Source organism: Neolamprologus brichardi, chromosome 11 (genome assembly GCF_056152115.1).
Source record: "Neolamprologus brichardi isolate AB-2024 chromosome 11, ASM5615211v1, whole genome shotgun sequence".
Lineage (NCBI taxonomy): Eukaryota > Metazoa > Chordata > Actinopteri > Cichliformes > Cichlidae > Neolamprologus > Neolamprologus brichardi.
Window position 1 is genome coordinate 10,835,062 of NC_142114.1, and position 23,097 is coordinate 10,858,158.

The window sequence follows — 23,097 nt, forward strand, 5'->3', positions numbered from 1 at the left end:
CCAATGTACATTAACACATTTTAATGTACATTTTTTATGAAAAACGACTGATAGAACTGCATAATGCTGATCAGAAAATGTGATTGAGAGCACGACGCCAGAAGACTTCAGCACCATGGACAGGGCCGAATCCCCTGATTGGCTGCGCGTGGTTATATAAAATCGTGCTCCCTGAAGCTGCACGCTTCTTATGACCTTCGTAGTACGGAAGCAGCATGACAGGCACCAAAACCCTGTAGAGTAGCTGTATTAACCCTTCACATCCTCACGCAGCAAGCCCAGTCGCCCACCTCCCCACCTCTCTCGCTTCTCCCTTGAGCTCTCGCGATAAAAGAGGCTGCAGTGGGGTTGGTAACACTGCGTCACCTGACTCCAAGGAGGGGGCAGGGCGTGTTGAGAAATATAAATAAAATAATAATTAAATAAACGGAAGGATGTAAGTCCACCGAAAGCACCGCCATCCAACGACCCGGTTTGAAGCGCGCATCCCCGGAGCTGACGGTGAGGAAGGCGCAGAGGAAGCGTAGGGCTGCAGAAGGAGAAGGAGAGAGAGAGAAAAACAAACAAACAGAGAAAAAAACGCTGCACTGGATGGTGTGGGATGAAGATGATGATGATGTTCCCCTGCACGCCCCGCTGATACTCAGGGACTGTCAGACTGGTGGTGGTGGTAAGGATTATCCAGGAGACAAGCGGAAGGAAGACAGGGAGGAGGGGAGGCAAGAGACAAGCATCATCCAGGGAGGACGGCATTGTGAGTGAGGCTGTCCGACCATAACGCGGAACAGTAAGAAATTCATTAAAAAACGGAGGGGAAAACACTGAATTAAAACCTGGATTAGCGTTTTACTTTTTTGCCCTCTCCTTTTTCCCCCTTTCCCCCCTTTTTTTGCATATAGACTGTAGTTATCACCGGATACTGGAATTCAGGGAATAAAGTCAGTTCATGTTGTTCCAGAAACGCATGCAGATCCAGCAGATCTGAGTGGGAATACCAGCTCTCCGCTTGTTATGCAACTCAAATCAATTGCGGCTCTTTAGAAAGTGCCCTAATATTTCTTTTCCTGGAGCCTGTGTCTGTGTGGTGTTCTCGAGGGCGGCTGGGATTACTGAGGCTGCTCGCTCATTCCGGCGTGCGTGTGTGTGTGTGAGTAGGGGGGGTAGGACCATATTGGAGGCTTGCTGGTTGGACTCCGCGGAGAGAAGATGTCGGGGCAGACGCTGACGGACCGCATCGCCGCGGCTCAGTACAGCCTGACGGGATCCGAGGTGTGCCGAGCGGTGTGCAAAGCCACCACGCACGAACAGACAGCCCCGAAGAAGAAACACTTGGAGTGTGAGTACATCTACGTCTAAGTAACCCCTCCATCTATCCTTCTCATGCACAACTAGGCCTTGCACCAAAGCCATGATGGTTACCCTCCACCCCCACATCCGTTCCTCCAGTGTGTGTTAATATGCTTGGATGGGTTTCTAGTCATAGTATATACTCACGTGTATGAACACACACACGTACTACCGAAAGACCACCAATAGGAACTGCTTTCAGTCTTAACTGACCAAGCCAAAGTTAATATGTAATTACAGGGCCTCTCACCTGCTCACTGTGCATTAGTGTAGAGCCAGAATAGGGAGACCACAAAGTCTCCAACCAGATACTTACAGATAAAAGTCCCTCTGATTGCATGCTATCTCTCCCTCCAATGCTGCTCTTATGCTAGTTACTGCATAATTAAAAGGCCAAAAGTAGTTTCAGTACTACTAAGCACACAGGTGGGGTTGTTGCCTGAGACCTTGTCCTCTATGGTAGCACTGAAAAAACTGCCAACATATTTATCACAGATTTCTTTTTTCGTTTCTTGGTGCAGTTTCTTGATGTTTTTCATTGCACGAACAGGGTTGTCAAATGAAGGAGCAGGCGGTGCCAATTCAATTTAAAAAAAAAGGCTATTAGCTTTTTGGAAAGGACGGAATGGGGCTGTATTTACTGATAACACACAATTTCAGGGACAGTCAATATCCCCAGTGGTCATCCATACATAAAGTAGATTGAGCTCTCCAATGACTCATGCTTAGAATAGATAATAGTGAACACAGCAAAGGTGGATGTTTTCAGTTAGAGTGTGACACAAGGCCTTTAAGTAGTTTTTGCCAATAAATATGCAAAAAACAGACCAAGCTTGTGCATTTGATCAGAACACATACATGTGAATAACACAGCCTTTTGCTTTTTCTGCACAATGATATAATACAGCTTGTATTAAGATATTCAACACACAAAATTAATTTGTCTATAATATAAACACCATCCATGCATCACATCTGGGAAATATAAAGACTTGGCATAAATAGAAATACATGGAATGTCCTCAGTCCTTTTCCTACACCAATGAAATCCGTGATCCCTGACTGGATTTTTATCCAAGGAACCTTTTGACCCCAAAATGAACGATTTAGTGCATTTATTTGGTTTTGGAATAACTGGAAACATTAGGAAGTTATTGAAACAAGCTGGTGAGAGGTCAGTGAGTGCAAGTCACTGAATTGTTGAGGTTATAGGCATCTATATAGACAGAAACTATTGGAGGGAAAGTTACGGCCGGGATGGCCGATGTGTTTGAGGTCTGGACCCAAAAGCAGACATGTGAGAGAAAAACGAAGTTTAAAAAAAAGCAAGCCGTTTATTAAGGGTGATATTAAACAGAAAACAAGGCAAGGTGAGCTGGGGAAAAACTAAACTAAAACCTAAACTGGGATGAACTAAAACTAACATGAAAACTATGCCATGGTACATGAACATGAATCAGAACAGGTACATCCGAAAACTGTGACAAGAAACATGAACCTAAACCGAAGTATGAAAATAATCCTGAGACCTGAAGTACATGACGCGAGACAAAGAGACGACCCAACAGAGGGGGATAGAGGACACAGAAGGGTAATGAGGGAAGTGGAAACACCTGGGGAAACACAGCTGACACAATGAACCTGACGCCACAGGGGAAGCAAAACTAAACACACCGAACATGGAAACACAGACTTTCAAAGTAAAACAGGAAACATGGAGAGACGTGAACTGGGACACAAGCCTGATACAAGAGACAGAGAGTCGGAGTGAGAGAGGGAGAGGGACGAAGAGGAGAGAGACGCAAGGGGAACCTACCTAGACAAGGAGATAACATATGACAAACAGAAAAAGACTCATAAACAAGGAGACATGGACGATAACATAAACTAGACTAAACTTCAACTAAGATGAACTAATACAAAATAACCCAAAATACTCTGTCACAGACCCAGCCCCCTGACTGAGAAATTATTGTTAGTGTAATTTTAAACAGACAGAATCACCAGGGTTGGAAATATAGCGGTGAAATCATTGTCTGTCAGTGTCCAGTCATACATGCCCATGCCATTACGCTTCCTCCGCCGTGTTTGACAGATAATGTTGCTTTGGATCATGAGGTGTTTCTCTCTTTCGCAATACTTCTCCCATCATTCAGCTGTAAGTTCATCTTGGTTTCACCATCCACTTTTTTGTCTTCTTCTTCTTCTTCGGTTTTTTTTTTTTTTTTTTTTGCAGATTTTCCTGCAGATGTTTTCTGGCAAAGTCTAATCTGCTCTTCCTGTTCTTGAGTGTAACCAGGGGTTTGCACCTTGTTGTAATCTCTGCATATATCTGTTTATGAAGGTGTCTCTTTATTATAGACTATGTGACAGTGATACCTCTTCCTGTGTGAAGATGTTCTTGACTTGGTTAGATGTTGTGAAAATGTTTTTTTTTTAATAATGGAAATAATTTGCCACTTCAGTTGTCTTCTGTGGTCTTTCAGGTCTTTTGGTGTTGCTGAGCTACCAGGTCCTTGTTTTTAAGAATAATTCAGATTGTTGATTCGGCTGCGTCCATAAAGTTTTTCCTAGTTTCTCTCTCTAATAGGTTTATTTTGATTTTTCATCCTTATTATGTCTTGTGCTTTTGGCATCATATTGAAATACAGTGATAAGCTATCAAATACAAATTCAACACTTTAAACCAACTTCAGACATTATGTCCGCTTCACCCCGAACAGGCCTTACCTCAACTACTCGTCACTCAATTGTCCAATTAATTTTTAGTCTTTATTAAAAGTCTGCAAAGCCTACACTTCAGTCACATATTGAGTGTTTGAATCTACCATGTTGGTGTATAGGCAAAAAAAATACAAAAATGTGTCTGTTTCCAACAGCTTGTGGACCTACCTGCACACATAAAAACCTGTCTGTAGCCATTCACAGAAGTAAAACACCTAGCTTGCTCCTACACTAAGCTAACAGCCTTGTTAGGTTATTTTATCTTATGTTAAAGCTAAACATTTCATTTTTAAACGTGCTTCCCCCACGATATTAAAAATAAATAAAAACTATATATTAAAACGAATTTGGCAGTGACAGGCAGAACATGCATGGAGGTAAAACTCCTTGTTTCAACTCTTACAAATAAATTGCATTAGCATAGCTTACTGTAACTTTAAGCTAGTACCATTTAGCTCTTAAAATCTCTGCTACAAGTGCCAACATGCTAAAAAAAAAAGAAGACCTGAAAATATTTTAGCTGAACTTATTTTAATTTAACATTTTAAATTCATGGAACTCTTGAGTTCATACTGTTTTTTTCAATCAAACTGCTTCATCGTATGTGACAAAGGTAATTTGTTCTGCGCAGGAGAAGCAGCCTTAGGTTAAATTGTTTGACATTACATCCTGTTTTACCCATAGCTGACATTTACCCAGTGTGCTGCTTGGAGAAAAAATGTCTACTTTTACTGCTGGCAGAAAGATGCATCTTAATCATCAGTGAAACTTGTTGCCAAGATCCTCCAACACCGCTGTAGTCCTGTTTTATATCAGCATGCTTGGCATCCATTAATACCCCTGGAAATACACTCTGTCATCCACACAATCACATGGATTTATGTATGTGTATTTGGCTCTAGGATACTCTATTACTGAAGCAATTTACATATTTTAATAACATAAAGATGCTGCAATGATATAACTGATTGCCTTCTTGCATATCAAATCCTTGTGGTATTTCATTTTGGGAGCTTTTTGGCTTGTAATATGACGCGCTGCTTCTCACTCTGTCTGAAACCTGACAGCAGCACATTTTCTGTCCCTCTCCAAGTGAATAGATAATGTTTGTAGTTGGTCAGTCTGTTATCAGTGCAAAATGATACACTAAACATGTACTAACTTCACTCTGCAAGTCATTTAAAAAGGGGGGGAGAAAACATGCTGAATTGTAAAAGGGCACTTTGTGTTAGGAGCTGTGTGCTCAAGGTCTAAAAATATCTCTCATGGATTGTTCCACTGACAGCCAAATGTGTGTTCGTTCGGTTCAAGTGACATCCAGGGCAGTAAGCTCCACAAGCTGTGATCCCCAAACCGTGCACTGAGATAGAGAGACAGGAGAAAATTAGAAGTCACTGTATTCAGACTGAATCAGGTGCTGTAGTGTTTCTGAGGATGAAAAGCACAATAAATAGATGGTATTAGCAAAGAGTGGGATGAGAATATAAGCAGACACGTCTACAGGTTCATGCCTCTTTACCTTGGGTTTTTAAAAGGCTGGAGAAAACAAAACGCAATGATTAATAGTTCAGTAAAAGTGTGTCTGTGGAGGCTTAGCAAGTATTTGATATCACTTTAAAAAAAAAAAATATTTAAGAGCCTGACAGATGACTGAGATGCAGATCGGAAGTCTTCTAAACTCTTAAAAGATTAGTGCTCAGGCAGCAGCACAGATTGCCCGACACCCCACATGCTATGAGTGTGTCTTACAGATGGATCTTGATATCTTCCACACAAGCACGTGTCTGCATGTGTGCATTCACAAACCTAGCAGTGTACAAAGATCACTTCTAGTCTGGTAGTTTTCTTTTCTGTGTGTGTGTGTGTGTGTGTGGGGGGGGGGGGGGGGGGGGGGGGGTGTCAGTCGCACAAAATCTTAAATATGCACTGAACGTGTGCCATAAACAAAGAGTCACTGCAAACATGCTTAAGAAATTCAAAGCTAATTTAAAATCCAGCTTTTATGAGGAAGGAATTTTTTTTTTATAAACAGCAGAAAACTCAAGCAGGCACATTTAATGTTCCCCTGACCCCCACCCAACCAGTCATGGCAGATGGCTGCCCCTCCCTGAGCATAGTTCTCTTGGAAGTTTCTTCCTGTTAAGTGGGAGTTTTTCCTTCCCACCATCGACATGTGCTTGCTCATAGGGGGTTGTCTGACTGTTGGGGTTTTCTCTGTATTATCGTAGAGTCTGTTCCTTACAGTATAAAGCGCCTTGAGACGACGGTTGTTGTGATTCGGTGCTATATAAATAAACTTAATAAAAATGAATTAATATCAGGTGTTCTCATTGTTTTGGTGTGAAGATGAGGACATCTGTGTGAAAGTACAATTCCTGAACTATATGTGCACAATTAAGAGATACAATGTATTTTTTGTAAATGTGTTAATGTTTCAGTAAATTACATGGGCTAACTTTAAGTTTAAATGAATCAGTAGAAATGTTTTTAGTGTGGCCATCTGCCACGCTGGCACGCACGTACGCTCAGAGGTTCACAGTGGAGTGAGAAATGACACAAGCAAGCCATGTTCACCACACTTATCAATGTATGAAACAGAGATGTGTGGGATGACGGTGAGATGCTGCTGTTTTGAAATATTAGAATTTTAAAGAGGCGGCGGCTGAGTAGAGAAATGCCACTGCACATGATGCTGCTCCTCCATCGTGGGCGTGTTCGAGATGCCGCTTTGGTTCTTTCTGCCGGGATTGATTGGAGTCGGTGGATTACTCAACATCTGCCACCGCAGCAACTGCAACAAAACTACTTCAACCATCAGGTCCGTTTTGTTATTACCTGCAAAGACCATTTTGTTTTTCACTGCCTTAGAAATTAGGAGTTTATGAGCAGTGCTTGAATGCATCTCTTTGTGCAGTTGGTCAAAAAATTTCAACTAGATACAGGCCTAGAGCGTGGATCAGAGGACACGCAGGGTTTCTGCAGCCTGAAGGGAAGCAACTAGATAACTAGTGTAACAGGACGGGCACCACAACTCCTGCTGCTGTTCCTAATAGCCTCCATCTCTAGCTGCCACTGCTTATGTTGCCCCTCACCTCTTAATCCTCATGCTGTTTAAGGAGCTATAACAGGTTTACAGTTTGAAGGTTATATTTTCAGAAATGTATGGCATCATGTTCCGCCTGCTCTTCTCTTCTCTTTGCTTCTCTATTACTACACAATATTTAAACCTTTCCAATGTTGATTATAATGACCTGATTAAGCGTCACAGCTGACATTCTGTCCATTTTTTTCTGCAATCATTATCACCAGCTCTCCCACCGCTCTAAATCCAGTCACTCTAGTGAACAGGGGGGGTTTTCATGTTTTGTTTTTTTTTACCCAGAGACACGATTATACTCTGCTTAGAGCAAACACAGGATACAATACCTTCTGTGTGTGTGTGTGTGTGTTGGAGGCGGGGAGAAACGTAAACAGCGTGCTGAGTCCCCTTTGGCTGCTATGGTGCTGTTACCACAGCGTGAGTCACCATCAATGTGTTACCATGTTTGAGAGGCCTTCTGCCTCCTCGAAAGATGGAGGATGGGGGAAGGGGCTTGAAGCGTGTCTGTATTCGTTTACATGGTCAATGTTCAACTTTATTTGCCCTAAATAAAGGCGGTCTAGTGCAGACAATATCTCTGTAAAATATCCATCTTATTGTCCATCTTTGTTTTTATGATTTTCCATGTGCAAACGTGATAGAATGGCAACCCTGAACAGGTCACTAGCCTTTCACAGGGCAAACATGGAGAGACAGGCAATCCTTCACACCTACAATTTAGATTCATGTCTCTGCACTGAGGGATTAATCCAGAGTGAGCATTCTGGGAAGCACACTTTCCCGGATAGCATTAGATGCGAAGAGTGATACCACTTCTGTATATGTAGCAAATATGAAGCCACAGGCAGGTTAGCATGGCTTAGCTTATCTTCAGTGGGATTCAGAGACTTGGCCTTCATTCCAAGCATGGTGGAAATGCTGAAGACATGCCCAGTTCAGTTTTCTCTGTAACAGCAGAGGCCTGAAATATGTCAGTAAAGTTGACACAAAGTGACATCTTTTTAAGCACCTCCACTTGTTGACCCTGTGATGTCAGTGTGGATATCGTCACAGAAAGTGCTGGCTGCTTCTGCAGCGTACATTTTCATGCTGCTTCGGTTAGATCCTGTGAGCTACGAATACAATCTAGTGCTGTAATCTTACTGTTTTTGACACCTGTGACAGCTTGCTGTTGTCACAGTGTGTGAGTGTGTGCGAACTTTGTGGTGACCAAAAATTGGCATGCCACTATACCTGTTGGGACAAACAGTCACCAATTTGGGGACAAAATGCCAGTCCTGAAACATTTGAAGGCATTTTTGAGGCTCAAAATGTGGTTTTAGGCTTCAGGTTATTACCAGGTATTACTGCCTAATGGAAAACCCTAAAAATGTTTCAAGCTGCGCAGAAGTACAAACTAATGTAAAAGGGCTAAAAGTTGCCTGTTTAGCAATTTAGAATTTTTTAATTAGGAAATTTTGTCCAAAGCATTTGCCACATTTGGCTGAACACAGCATGTCAGCATGTTCCCGTATACATCTACATTCGTCCTGTGGCTTTCGTCCGCAGTGCAATCACCCAAAAGTGCCAGCATGCTGGCAGTTCCATTGGCAGCCAGACGTACCCAAGCCTTGAGCCTGCTTCATCTCAAGAATTGTTCCTTCTTTTTTAACCACACTTTCTTCTTTCTATCAAGTTTAACAGTGTTTACATTTTGTTTACCTGCTTCTTTTTTGCTTTTTTACTTAGCAATACTCATTCTCTATGGTTTCATTTCAACTTCACTCCTAATTTCACTGTATTTCAAAGCTAAATAACAACAAAAACTTTCTGATTTCTACCTGCAAGCTTGCCATTCTGTATTCTTGTGCTTGGAAATTGTGATGGACCAGTTCCCTTTATAACTCTTAAAGATTTTTGCTTAAAATGGTGCAGCTGGGGAAGAAGTGTCCAACTGTCTAGAAAACAATTCTTCCTTTTCTTATACTGACGCAATGTCCAAATAGTTATGGACTGTGATATTCATTTTATATATTCAGACTCTCCTGCATCATCTCTACTCCCACCAGTTCTTCTTCTCTTCTGTATAATGTTCGAGTGCAGTGTTTGCCTAATGATGAGCTGCAGAGAACAAGTGCAAGAGTAAAAGGAGTTTGTTGAGAAGGCTGGCCATGTACTGCTGCGCTGATCGCACAGCGGGGCTCTGCAAAAGCCTCCGAAAGTCTTTCTAATGTCAAGCAATGTGTGGGAGGTGCGCTCTTCTACCAACAGTGTGTGTCCAGATTAATGAGCCGGGTTATGGATCCCCCATGCCGCTGTTATCCGACCATCTACTCTAAATGTGAGCACCAAGTATTTGCTCCTTTTCTCTTAATTCCTCCCACCTCTTACCCTCCCTCTCAGGCCTATTACTCATATTCTTTAGAGGTCGCAGTGCCCTTGAGTTTGCTAGCCTGAGAATGAAAACATGCCGATTACAGTGAAGATGAATCTTTTGGGGCAGAGGGGGTTATTGTGCTTAAATGGGCAGGACTGGATGCAAGCGTAGACTCCTTTGTTCTGGTATGCAGGTAAACAACAGCAGAATCTCCCACAGTAAAGGGGCATGTCTGTACCCAGGGCTGCGTATCAATAATGCAGGGAGGCTAGGGTTTCCTGCTGTTTTATTAGGCTGCTCCTTCTATCTGCTTCAGGATCTGACATTTGCAATAAAAAGCAAAGTGTCACAAGAAAATGTACCCCCCCCCCCCCCCCCCCCCCCCACTCACTGAATCACCAGGTAAGGGGCACTGTGGGAACATTTTGAGTTGTAAAAAAAGATTAAAATAGTTTTGAGAGTTTCACGTCACCCATGTCTCTATTAAAATGATCTCCGTAGACTCTACAAGTAGCATGTGCTACTTGTAGGACTGCTATCTTGCTATAAAAAACTTCTTCTTCTTCTTCTTCTTCTCGTGATCAGTTTTTAATTAAGAAAATGATCATTTGCTGTAGCTTTGGGCTTTGTTAATGCTGCTAAAACTGTCAGACATAAGGCGACTGCGCATTCTTTTCTTTTCTCTCCAGAAAGTGTCAGTTTGCTGCCTGAATTAAGTTTTTGCAGTTAGCTCCAGGCAGTGGTATGCTAGCTATACTGTAGTTGTGATGCAAGGGTGGTTACACTGACTTCTTGTAACATAACTCTGCTGTTTCTGAGTTAATTTTGGGGTGTTGACTAGTCACTTGTTTGAAAAATGTTTAATAAAGAGAGGCACAGAAATTTTCCCCATTAACACTTTTAGCATGGTTACCCTGACACACCCTACTCTACTTCAAAACTACTTCAAGGCTAGATTGTTTTCAGTAGTTTGTTACTGCTTCTGTTGATTCTTAAGAGTTTAGTTTAACCCACTAAGTTCAATGTTATCATTGATAATGGCCCTAACCCTGACCAAAACTCCTTTGGTAATCATGTTAGTTATTATTAAATTGTTCTCCTAAATCTTGACAATGAAGTTGCATAATAATAATAATGATAATAATAATCTTACTATAATTATCATATGTACGTATGTAGTCCGTTCCTTAAGTCCTTGTTAGTGAATCTTGATTAAACTTAATATATGAATTGCCTACGGTATCAGTATCTATATAGCTTTTGGGAATTATTTTATTAACATTCAAAAAACTAGCTGATCTCCGTTAACAACCTGTCACCTTACGTGTACGTTACATCACGTGTATATTATGTGTACATTGTGGTTTATAACTAAATGTTCCTAAACAAATTGTAGCACAGATGCAGTTTGAGGTCACTGAAGTGTTTTGCCTTGCAAGTCTGTAAATAAGTGTTTATCAGACAGTGATGCTAATAGTAACTGATTACTTTGTTGTGCACAATGAATATCTAGCTTGCAAAGAAAAAGAAGAAGAAACACATATAGTGATATAATGAAGATAAAAAGAATAACATGATTAATTAACATACATGTCTGCCTTAATACCTTAACGAAGCGCCACAGGCTGGCCTAGAAAAGACTCCAGCTGGGTAGATTTTTGCTAGTAATAATAATAATATAACATTAATCATCATCATCATGCTAACTGACATACATCAAAAAGTCAGTTTATCCTTTCTCCAACATATATAGTTAAAGTTGCCATCTATGTTGAATTAGACCTCAGAGAATAAATAACATCACCAGATGCTATGTGCACACTTATGTGTTGTGTACCATGTTTCTTCTGTGCTTCCTCACCTCTGGGCACACTTTCTGTAACGAACACACAGATAAATGTTTCTTTGTCAGAAAAACAAGTGCAACAACCCCTTAAAAAGTCAACAACAAAAAATGTCTTGGCTGCAGCACATGGTTCAGCACACAGGGCTGATATTTGTCTTTGTCTGCTGAACCTTCCTCAGAGCACAACTTGCTGCACCCAAGAGAAATCCACAAGCTAGACAATTTTCTGTTTACACAGGGAAGACCCTCATACTTAGGGGAAATAAACCGCTAATACACTGACTAGTGTAGCAAAGGCCCACAGCAAGACAGAAGGCAGAACTGATTTAATATAAGTAAGACGTGCTTACATATGACGTGCACGGTCAATTTCCAAGATGGCGCCGAGGACAGCAACCGCGGTACTGCGCTCCCTCGCACTTTTCTTGTTTCTGCAAAATTCTCAGTAAGTAAAGTGAAATAGTTTGACAAGATTTGCACCTCAGTGCGGATTGAAGAACAGCTGGTGGAGATTTAACATATCTTAAATTAAGAACTTTGGACATCGAAGTCAAGAAACTTTATTAGCTACCAGCAACATTAGCCAACATTAGTTACCAGCAGCTGCTAGCTCGCCAGTTAAAAAAAAGAAGAAAGGACCCCTGGACTGGAATGGCTGGTTAAGACAAATATTTTATTGAAGTTTCACGAGTAACACAAACTAAAGACAGTATGCCACCCAAGAAAGGCCCAACACCAGAGGAGGTCGAGGACATTAAAACCTCCCTCGGAGCATTGTGCGGAGACGTGGCCGCAGTCAGGGCGCAGCAGGAGCTGCTTCTGGGGCTTTTGGAGGAGGTAAAACAGCTACGCCTCCAAAATGCCGAGAAGGACAGACGAATTATGGATCTCGAGCGGCGGGTGGATGAGCTGGAGCAGTACACCCGTACGAACGACGTGGTCATTAGCGGTATAAAAATCAAGCCGCGCTCGTACGCGCGCGCGGTGGCCGGGAGCGTCGGGGAGCCCAGCGACGAGGAGACCCGCTCGGTGGAGCAACAGGTGGCCTCCTTCCTCCAAAGCAAGGGGATAGAGATGGACCTGGAGCACGTAGAAGCATGTCACCCACTGCCCAGGAGGAGTGACAGACCGCCGGCCGTCATTATGAGATTCGTCAATCGGAAGAACAAGGTCGCACTGCTGAAACAAGGACGCAAACTGAAAGGCACGGACGTTTTCATTAATGAACATCTGACACGAAAAAACGCAGACATCGCGAGGAAGGCAAGGCAACTGAAGAAGAACGGTAAAATACAACATACATGGGTAACAAACTGCAAGATTTTCATTAAGCTAAACGGGACACCAGAAGAGGCAAAAGTACTGATAGTGAGGAACATGGAGGATCTGGACAAGTACAACTGACACTAATGTATTGAGGTAATATATAACTCTAATGACAATCAAATGATAAATACACCAACATCTCTAATTACACCAGGAAATGACATGGACACGTTGAAATCAATTCTCCAACAGAAAGTAATTGATCTAGATTGTGAATATAAGGAGCATAATATAATAGACCCAGAAATAGATTCTGAAAGTAATTTTCTTTCTTCTTTTGTTAAAAATTGTAATTATTTCACACAGGAACAATATGAAAAAAAAATCAACCTAGATGGGAAGCTCTCATTAATTCACTTTAACAGCAGAAGTATGTACTCTAATTTTGATTTCATTAAGGACTACTTGCAACAATTCTCTCGCCCCTTCAGTGTTATAGCCATCACTGAAACTTGGTTCAATGTTGATAAAGGAATAGATTTCTGTTTGAATGGATATGATTTAAAATACATGAATAGATTAAATAAGGCGGGCGGCGGGGTTGCTATATATGTTCATAACTCTATAAAATATAATGTTGTAACAACTATGTCTATGGCTATTGATGGAATTTTGGAATGTTTGACTATTGAGATCATGAATGAAAAAAAGAGAAATGTTATAATAAGTTGCATATATCGGACACCCAGTTCAAGTATTGACACTTTTTATGAATGGATAGAAAAAATGTTTGCTTCGGTGAACCAAAAATTACTATTCATCTGTGGTGATTTTAATATTGATTTGCTAAACCCAACAAGGTTAAAAGCCATTGATGACTTTACTGACACGATGTACAGCTTATCACTATATCCAACAATAACAAAGCCAAGCAGAATAACATCACATAGCGCCACTATTATTGACAACATTTTTACTAATGTCATGGATTTCCAAATTAATAGTGGCCTGCTTGTCTGTGACATAACTGACCACTTACCAGTTTTTACTTTGTGTGACTGTGATTTAAAAAAAATAGATACCAAGATTACGATAGCAAAGCGAACAATAAATGAAGAAGCAATTCATGCCTTTAATTTCGATTTAGCACAACAAGATTGGAGTTCGGTGTATGAAGAGTCAGATGTGGACAAGGCTTATGACAATTTCCTAGATATTTTCACTATGTTGTACAATAAACATTGTCCTGTAAATGAACACAAGACAAAGAAAAAAAAGATAAAAAGTCCTTGGCTCACAAAAGGAATTATCAATGCTTGCAAAAAGAAAAACAATCTGTATAAACAGTTCATCAAAGTAAAAACAAAAGAAGTGGAACAAAGATATAAAGCATATAGAAATAAATTGACTGATATTATAAGAACGAGTAAACAACTTTATTATAGAAGAAGATTATATGAAAATAAAAACAATATAAAAGGAACTTGGGATGTGTTAAATAACTTAATTAAACAAGGATCTTCTGGAACATCATATCCTGAATGTTTCATTGATGCAAATGGTGAAAATCTCAACATGAGTAACATTGTAGATGGGTTTAATAAATTTTTTATAAATATTGGCCCTGAACTAGCAGCGGACATCCCGTGTCAAAAAAATGAAAACATCAGTAATATAAAATCAAATCCCTCTTCACTGTTCCTCTCAGCTACAAATGAGCAAGAAGTAATAAATATCACACTAAAATGTAAAAGTAAGTCTTCAATGGATTATCATGACATAAATATGTCTGTAGTTAAACAGGTTATTCTGAATATTGCTAGTCCCTTAACATATGTCTGTAATTTATCATTTCAGTCCGGTTGTTTTCCAAAAAAAATGAAAATTGCAAAAGTAATACCACTATACAAAAGTAATGACAAACACAGTTTTACCAATTATAGGCCTATTTCTCTACTGCCTCAATTCTCAAAAATTTTAGAAAAACTTTTTAATTCAAGATTAGAAAAATTCCTTGAAAAACATCAAATAATAAATGTTGGTCAGTATGGTTTCAGAACGCAAAGAACCACTTCAATGGCGATAATTGAGGCAGTAGAAGAAATTACTAATGCACTGGATAAAAATAAATATGCAGTTGGTATTTTTGTTGATCTCAAAAAGGCCTTCGACACAATCAATCACTCAATTTTATTGGATAAATTGGAAAGATATGGTATTCGAGGGAAAGCTGGTAACTGGTTAAAAAGTTACCTAACGGGTCGGGAACAATATGTTAGCATAGGGCATTACCATTCAGAGAAACTTGGTATTACATGTGGTGTTCCCCAAGGGTCAGTGTTGGGACCAAAACTTTTCAATGTATACATAAATGATATTTTTGATGTTTCTCAAGTACTTAAGCTCATACTGTTCGCAGATGACACCAACATATTTTTCAGTAGCGATGATTATACTAACCTTGTAATGACCGTAAACAGGGAGCTAAAATTAATAAAAAAATGGATGGATATAAATAAATTATCATTAAATATAAATAAAACTAAAGCAATGTTTTTCGGTAATTTAAAATATAATATAGAATTACCGATTATCATTGAAGGTGTACCAATTGATAATGTGAGTGAAAACAAATTTTTGGGAGTCGTAATTGATAACAAAATTTCATGGAAACCCCACGTCAGACACATAAAAACCAAAATTTCCAGAAGCCTCGCAGTTTTGAACAAAGTGAAACCATACCTTGATAAAGATGCACTTCGTACTCTGTACTGTACCCTGGTTCTTCCATATTTTACATATTGTGTGGAAGTGTGGGGAAACACATATAAAAATACAACTAATCCATTAGTCACAGTACAGAAACGAGCACTGCGTATTATTCACAAGGCCGGTTATCTAGATCATACTCACAAACTCTTTCTTCAGGCAAAGTTACTTAAATTCCAGGATCTGGTTAATTACAATACATCCATAATCTTATACAAAGCCTTTAATAAACTTCTACCTGCAAATTTACAAATTATATTTGAAATTCGAGAAAGGGTTTATAATGTGAGAGGCTTCGGAGAATTCAAATTACCCAGAACTCGAACAACCCGTAAAGGTTTTTGTGTGTCTGTACGTGGTGTGAAAATCTGGAACAGTCTGAGTTTACAACTGAAACAATGCAAAAATATTCATAGATTTAAATTCCTCTACAAACAGTTTGTTTGGTCACAGTATACTCAATGATGGTTATAGTGTGCTCTGTAATGTTTGTTCTCTTACCATTGCTGGTATGGATTCAAAAAAAAAAAAAAAAAAGTGTGTGCATATGTATGTACATGTGTGTGTAGATATATATGTATGTATGTATATGTATGTGTGTTTGTCACTATGTAATTATTATTGCCTGTTACCTGTGGTAACGCAATTTATAATTAATATATATTCTGTATTCTGTTATGAAGGTCCTATTTGTTGTTGCGAGCTGCCATTGAGATGCTTGCATGTGCCCGGGGCTGTTGATGGTTTGTTTGGTTGCAACGATGGGCGTAGCTGTGGGAAGCTTATTGTTTTTTGTTGATGAGTGAGTATAGGGGTGGGATTTAATAAGTTTTCTTCGTCCCACTCCTTTTCAGGTAAATTTTTTGTTTTTTGTTTTTGTGCACTTTATATTTAATATATGTATTTTTGTTGTGCCTGAAATGAACAAATAAATGAATGAAATGAATGAATGAAGTTTTTCTTTTGTTGTTTAATTTAAATCTCAGATAGCAACAGCAGTTTTCAGATACAGGGGATGTGGGCAAGAGGGAGGACAATTAGAGTAATTAGAGGAAGACTAATCAGTAAATATAGCTAGCAAAAACAGATCTGTTGACCGACAGAAAAGATTAGTCATATGATGAGCGATGAACCAGGCCAGTGAACAGTGAAGGTTCATTTCAAGGTCTATGGGCACATTTATATTGTACTGTGTAAACATGTATCTGGTACGGCTTTTCTGGGGCAAAATAATAGGTGTGACCCCCCCAAAAAATCCTTGGTATGGATGCTATCGATATTTAAATTGATCCACCACCTTTACTGAGCGCACACCTTTAATGAGTGCCAGTCAGGCTAAAAAAGGTAATATCACTAACTAATACACCATGTTAGCTAACCATGCTAATACCTACTAATCGCCACCAAGCCAAGTGCCTGTCTCCCACTCTAAGTGTGCTTGATCACATTTTCTTAAACTTCTTCTCTTTTATTCCAAATCGTATCATAACCTAAGAATATAGCAGGACTTTTTTTTTTTAAGTGTCAACACAAATGTAGATATTTCTACACAAGCTAAGTGCGACAAGCCACTATACAGGATATAGCAGATAAGATCAGGACATTAATGCCAGATCAAAATTAGTTTTTCCTGTATATTAGTTAAAAAACACTAATATACAGAAACAAATGAATGTGGGATCCTTAAAAAACAAAACTACAAACTCCACCAGCGGGGTGAAGTGTCACTAAAAGCCAAAGCATCCATACGACGCTGCTATCTGTGTCCACCAGCAGTAACTGCAGCATTATATGGGATGCCTGCTTGTTCCTCAGATGTCATTTCCAGCCTCCACAGCGTCTGAATCCCAATGGCTCCCTCTTTGTTTGGCTGCCACACCACATTGGTGCCATGCTACTATGGAGCGCAGTGCATTGTGGGTACAAACCCCCCTCCCCTTACATGTTGCTGAAGGGTGAAAGGAGCTATAAATAACCACTGCACTCTCGTGGTCCATTCATGTGTAGCTCAACAAGGCATCACTCATGCAGCATGGCTTGTATCACGCTCTGCACACTCAAACACGCGTACAGACACACACATACATGCACACACTCACACTGCTTACTGAATAAACCAATATTCATGTTTATGTATCATCTGTTTAAATGTGGAGCTGCTGTATATGGATATGACAAGATAAAATAACCACTGGTTATATGAAGGGTAAAGCTGAGTATTTATGTGGATTCAGAGCCGCTTCTGCTCTCAGCCACGTTCAGGCTGGTATGACTCACATGCATCTGGCTTTGGCTAGATAACCCCTATCATTTTGCTACTGTGAAGATGATTTCAAAGAAATTTCGCTGCATCCTTGATGTCACTGCAAACACCAGAGCCTGTTGCCTAGGAAACCACCTTGGCATGTCCCAAGTGTCTCTCGACACATTGGTAAAATTTAATCTATGAAAAAGAACAGAAAAATGTCGAGGGTGTTGTTGGTGCAGGAGGCCTCCCTATGGCACATATATGTGTGCATCTTGTGGTGCACTCATGCTTGGTGGTGTGCCTTCAGTTGCACTCACATGCAGTGGTTTTGATATCGCTTACAGTTATTGATGCGTTAAAGGAAGAGCTAGTTGAAATCCGAGTCCTGCCACTTGAGAGTTATTGGGTGTAGCAGATGCTGCGAACATCCTGATAAAGCATTCTGTGACAGTTATCTGAACATTTAAGTCAACAGAGCACACGTTAAGTTCCAAGTGTGAGAAGATCGAGCCCAGTCAATATAATCCAGCAGCACCACCTGCTCAGGTGGTGCTGCAGAAGTCTGCTATCATTTTTGCTGCATGTATGCGGACTGTATGTGCGTGTCATTTAGAGCTCCTGTTTGAATGAGCTCCTATTATTCAAACAGGTGCGGATCTCTTGTTTTCTCTCCTCCTGTTTTGGAACAACATGATCATGCATCTCCCGTCTTTGTTCAGTACATTGCACAAAGACGGCTCAGGTGCTGTGGTCGTAAAATAGAGCAGGAAAAATCTGTGTTTGTGTGCGCATGCACATTTGCGAACAAAATAAAATAATAAATGTGCGGAACAGTGTAGAGGCTATTATAATCTTCATGTCACAAATAACCTTGTGTAACGGCTAAACTGTTCCCTAGGCTTTAAATGAAGGACACAAGCTGTATGCTGATAAGGTATACTGTGGCCACAGTACAAGACTGACCCTCCTGTTTTTAAGCTATAATGGATTTTTTTACATTTATTTTTCAGGAACAATCAATAAAACCAAAATTGGGGTTGTAATTCGCAAAATACCACAGAATGAAGCCTCCCAACTGTACTTTAAGCATTTCAGGTGCCTGAGTGTTTCCATGCTACTGCAGGCCATCACACGAGAATCCTCCACACAAATATGTGTGATTGCTACACACTATATTGCCAAATGTATTCACTCGGCCACCATAATCATTGAATTCAAGTGTTTCACTTCCATGGCCACAGGTGTATATCAAGCACCTAGGCATGCAGACTGCTTCCTCAAACATTTTCAAAAGAATGGGTCGCTCTCAGGAGCTCACAGTGAATATTGTGATAGGATTTGCACTGTGATAGTCCAGTGGTTAAATTGCCTCACTACTAAATATTTCACGGTCAGCTGTTAGTAGTATTATAACAAACTGGAATGGAATAGGAGCGACAGTAGCTCAGCCACGAAGTTGTAGGGCACATGAAATCACAGACCAGGGTCAATCGATGCTGAAGGTCACCAACTTTCAGCAGAGTCAATCGCTTCAGACCTCTAAACTTCATGTGGCCTTCAGATTAGCTCAACAACAGCACATAGAAAACTTCATGGAATGATTTTCCATGGCTGAGCAGCTGCATCCAAGCCTTACATCACCAAGCACAATGGAAAGCGTGGATGCAGTGGTGTATAGCACGCTGCCGAGCTCAATCAACGGAGACGTGAGCCTAACTGATTTTAACATAACCTGGATTATGTGGAGATTTTTGGAATTTGTTGGACCTGACTACTAATTATTAACACCAAACCTGGGAATTCATTTTTACACATAAAAGTAAAATTTCACTGTTGCAACAGGTAAACTATGACAAAAAATTTGAACCAGAATCTGGACTAGAAGCTAGGACTGTGCTGGTGTTTCCCATGCAGAGAGGGTGCAGACAGGCAGCCATGCCATAAAAATATTTATGATTCCATCTGCTGCATATTTCTGCACACAGTACACGGAACGTGGATCCAAACATGCAAATAGTTGTTAGGGTGATTCTATCTGTGCGTGCTAGCGCTCAGCTACGCTGGGTCCCCTGTGTCACTCGTTCCTACTCATACTCACACGTATAAATAATTAAAAGGGAAGAGGAGGGGAGACGATGAGTCAGGAGTTCCTGCTGAATTGCTGCTAAGAATCTCAATCTGAACTGAGACTCTACCCACGTTCCTATCCTGCTGTACGATTGGGATTCGCTTCTGATTCCTTTTTGAAATATTTCCTTCGACTTTATCCTGCACAGTTTCACACAAGCAGATCTGACCAGATTCTTTATTTAATGTTCACAACCTGCACCTAGAATCTGACATGCTGATTAGGATAGATTTAAGCAAAATCTTTATGGAGATGGTAGATATAGTAGCTTTGTATTTTGCCTCACTGTCTTACAGCAGCACTGACCCTCACAGGAGGAAATACAAAGAGAGAGAGACTGACAGACAGAGAGATGAAAAGCGTAGGATGATGCAGGCTGCTGACTCATCAGCCCTGTAGGGATTATCCTTCACACACTTTACATGTTTGTGTGTGCGTGCGTGTGCTGTGGGCATGTGCACTGCCTTACTATTTGAGAGGATGTGCACAGCCATCATTGCTGCATGATGAAAGCATGACAGAGGAAGCAAAAAAGCCAGCGGACTTGTAACACGACTGTCAAAGACAAAACGCCCTTGAACGCAATTTTTACATCATTATTCATTCATTTTCTCTCCCAGCTACTCATACGGATGAATACAGGTTTTGATTTATTCATGGAATGAGGAAAAATTAACAGCAGTCCAGAAATAAATAATTTTATCGAGAGAAAGTGCAGAGATACGTTTGTCTACACCGCTCGTGTACTTTTGCTCAAAGCAGACTTACACAATGTCTCCAAACATCATGTCAAGGATGCTGAGTAAAACCAGAGTCTCCATGAACAAAGACAAAGTCTAAATCCAGAAGATTCTTGTCTATAGGGCGATCGTGGCTCGAGAGTTGGGAGTTCGCCTTGTAATCGGAAGGTTGCCGGTTCGAGCCCCGGCTCGGACAGTCTCGGTCGTTGTGTCCTTGGGCAAGACACTTCACCTACCGCCTACTGGTGTTGGCCAGAAGGGCCGATGGCGCGATATGGCAGCCTCGCTTCTGTCAGTCTGCCCCAGGGCAGCTGTGGCTACAACTGTAGCTTGCCTCCACCAGTGTGTGAATGTGAGAGTGAATGGGTGGATGACTGGGTGTGTAAAGCGCTTTGGGGTCCCTAGAGGGGACTAGTAAAAGCGCTATACAAATACAGGCCATTTACCATTTATATACCCAAAAACCTCTACAGTTTGGAAATATTTAATGTTGCTAAATTGTTTTTTGTTGTTGTTGGCATTTGCCTTATTTTTTTATTCCTTAAAAAAATGAAATCCCTCAAACACCAAGAGTATGCTAGTATCAAGCTGGACCTCGTACTGTCTTCTAAAATGCCATAAGGCTTTCTGACAAACATTCAGCAAGGTGCAGGAAACATTCCTTTGAGATTTTGGTCCACAACCTGAAAGCATGACATAGTTGCTGCAGATTTGTTCGCAGCTCGTCTATGATGCTAATCTGTGTGCCATCACTTCCACATCACTGATTTCAAATGATGCTCAGGTGGTATTAGGGGGCTTAAAGTGTGCCAAAACAATGTCCCCTACATTATTATACCACCACTAGGAGTCTAAACCCTTGATACAAGCCGGATTGATCCATGCTTTCATGTTCTTTATACCAAACTCTGACCCTACCATTCAAATGCCACAGCAGAAATTGAGACTCATCACCAGGCAACATTTTTCAGTCTTCCATTGTCCATTTGTGAAAACTGCAGCCTCAGTTTCATGCTCTTAGCTGACAGGTGTGGCACTCAGTTTGATCTTCTGCTGCTGCGGCTCATCTGCTTCAAGGCACAACATTTTGTCCATTCAGAGATGCTCTTCTGCATACCTTGGTATTAACGAGGGATTAGTTGAGTTACTGTTGTCTTCCTTTCATCTTGAAGAAGTCTGATCATTCTGTTGTGACCTCTAGCAGCAGTAAGACATTTTCTCCCAGAGAACTGCTGTTCATTGGATATTTTCTCTATAAATCAACCATGTAACCATTCAAGGAAATGCAGTTTGGGGCCCTTTGGAGTTGTCTTTCATCCCCAGAGGCTGCAATTTTTTAATGACAACAGTTGGGCACTCCATTGAGCATTTACTCTAGATGTTGGTGTCCACTTCAGTTTTCTGTTGATTAAAAAAAATAATAGATATGGAAAATTTTTTTTTTATACTATTATACTAGCAATACAAAAGTTAACAAAACAATCTTCTATATAACTTTTTGAAACATTCAGTCTTATTTTTAAAGTAAAACTTACAAGTTCCCAATACTGGTTGCAGATTGTTCCTACTGTACGATGTACCAGGTGTGAGATGCAGTGGCATTTAGTCAATAATAAGCCAAAGAGGAAAATTGAATAGACACCTCTTAGCTTTCCCCCCGGTGTGCTGCCATTAAGTGTGCAGACATGGATATGACACTGTTAATGAATCGACAAGTCTCAACGGAAATATTTGGTGTCTGGCTTGCTCTGCTGTATCAAGGCTATTAAAATGACAGCGGTCATCTTTTCTCTGCCTTTCTGTCCATCACTTTGAGCACACATCTAGTTATCTCGTTCCTCACGCTGTCACTGAAGGTATGCCTCTCCTGTCTGCCAGTGAATAGATTTCCTGCACAGAGGCTTTTCGGTTATCTCTAAGATGCTGATAAACAGGAGGGAGGAAACACAGCTAAACACTAGTCTTATTTTTGGGTGGATATTCGAAGCTTTTCGTGCTTCATCTTCTTTATCAGCTTTATTTTTGACCAACAAACATTTAATATTCAAGTGGAAAATGTAGGAGTTAGCTAACGGTATTTGATTGAAAATGTGTTTAAGAAATTAAAATGAGCTTTAAAGTTGCTTTAATTAATTAAAATATAAGAATTTTGTTACCACTGTGGAGTACAATTAGGGAAAGAAGCCCCCTATCCCAGAACTGTATAACTATATAACCTACAAAAGTAGCATGTATCATCCATCACCTATCACTTAATGTGTTAGCAAGCATTTCCAGTCTTTTTTGCTTCCCACCAAATCTTGATGAAAATATCAAAGTATGTGGCTTTTTAGCTGGAAAGTGCTCAACTATGTTGCTAACAGTTACTTGCTAACCTTAATCACCTGGATCTGGACTACTGGCTTGGTGTGCCAGAGTTTTTTGGGGGTGTGGGTGCTTTTAAAGTAAGGCTGAGGAGAGTGCAGTCTTAAGCTGTGGCTTCATAAAAGTAGGTCACATAATAATTTCCTCTGTGTTTTCTTTGTGGACAGGTTGTGGGTGTGGCCAGAACAGAGATGGGCAGTAACGCGTTA

The 23,097-nt window shown here is 40.4% G+C and overlaps 2 protein-coding genes across 2 annotated transcripts in view; both read left to right on the forward strand.

The window, feature by feature from the left end:
• Positions 1-388: 388 nt before the first annotated feature.
• snap91a (synaptosome associated protein 91a) overlaps positions 389-23,097 on the forward strand; it is an 80,917-nt gene continuing 58,208 nt past the window's right edge. The window contains exon 1 of the mRNA XM_087847913.1: positions 389-1,336. Within this exon, the coding sequence (XP_087704039.1) occupies positions 1,207-1,336 (130 nt within the window). The 5' untranslated portion in view covers positions 389-1,206. The remainder of the gene's footprint in view (positions 1,337-23,097) is intronic.
• On the forward strand, positions 11,762-16,322 carry LOC148100498 (uncharacterized). The gene has a single exon (XM_087848105.1). The coding sequence runs from the start codon at positions 12,085-12,087 to the stop codon at positions 12,775-12,777; it is 693 nt and encodes a 230-aa protein (XP_087704231.1). The 5' UTR covers positions 11,762-12,084; the 3' UTR covers positions 12,778-16,322.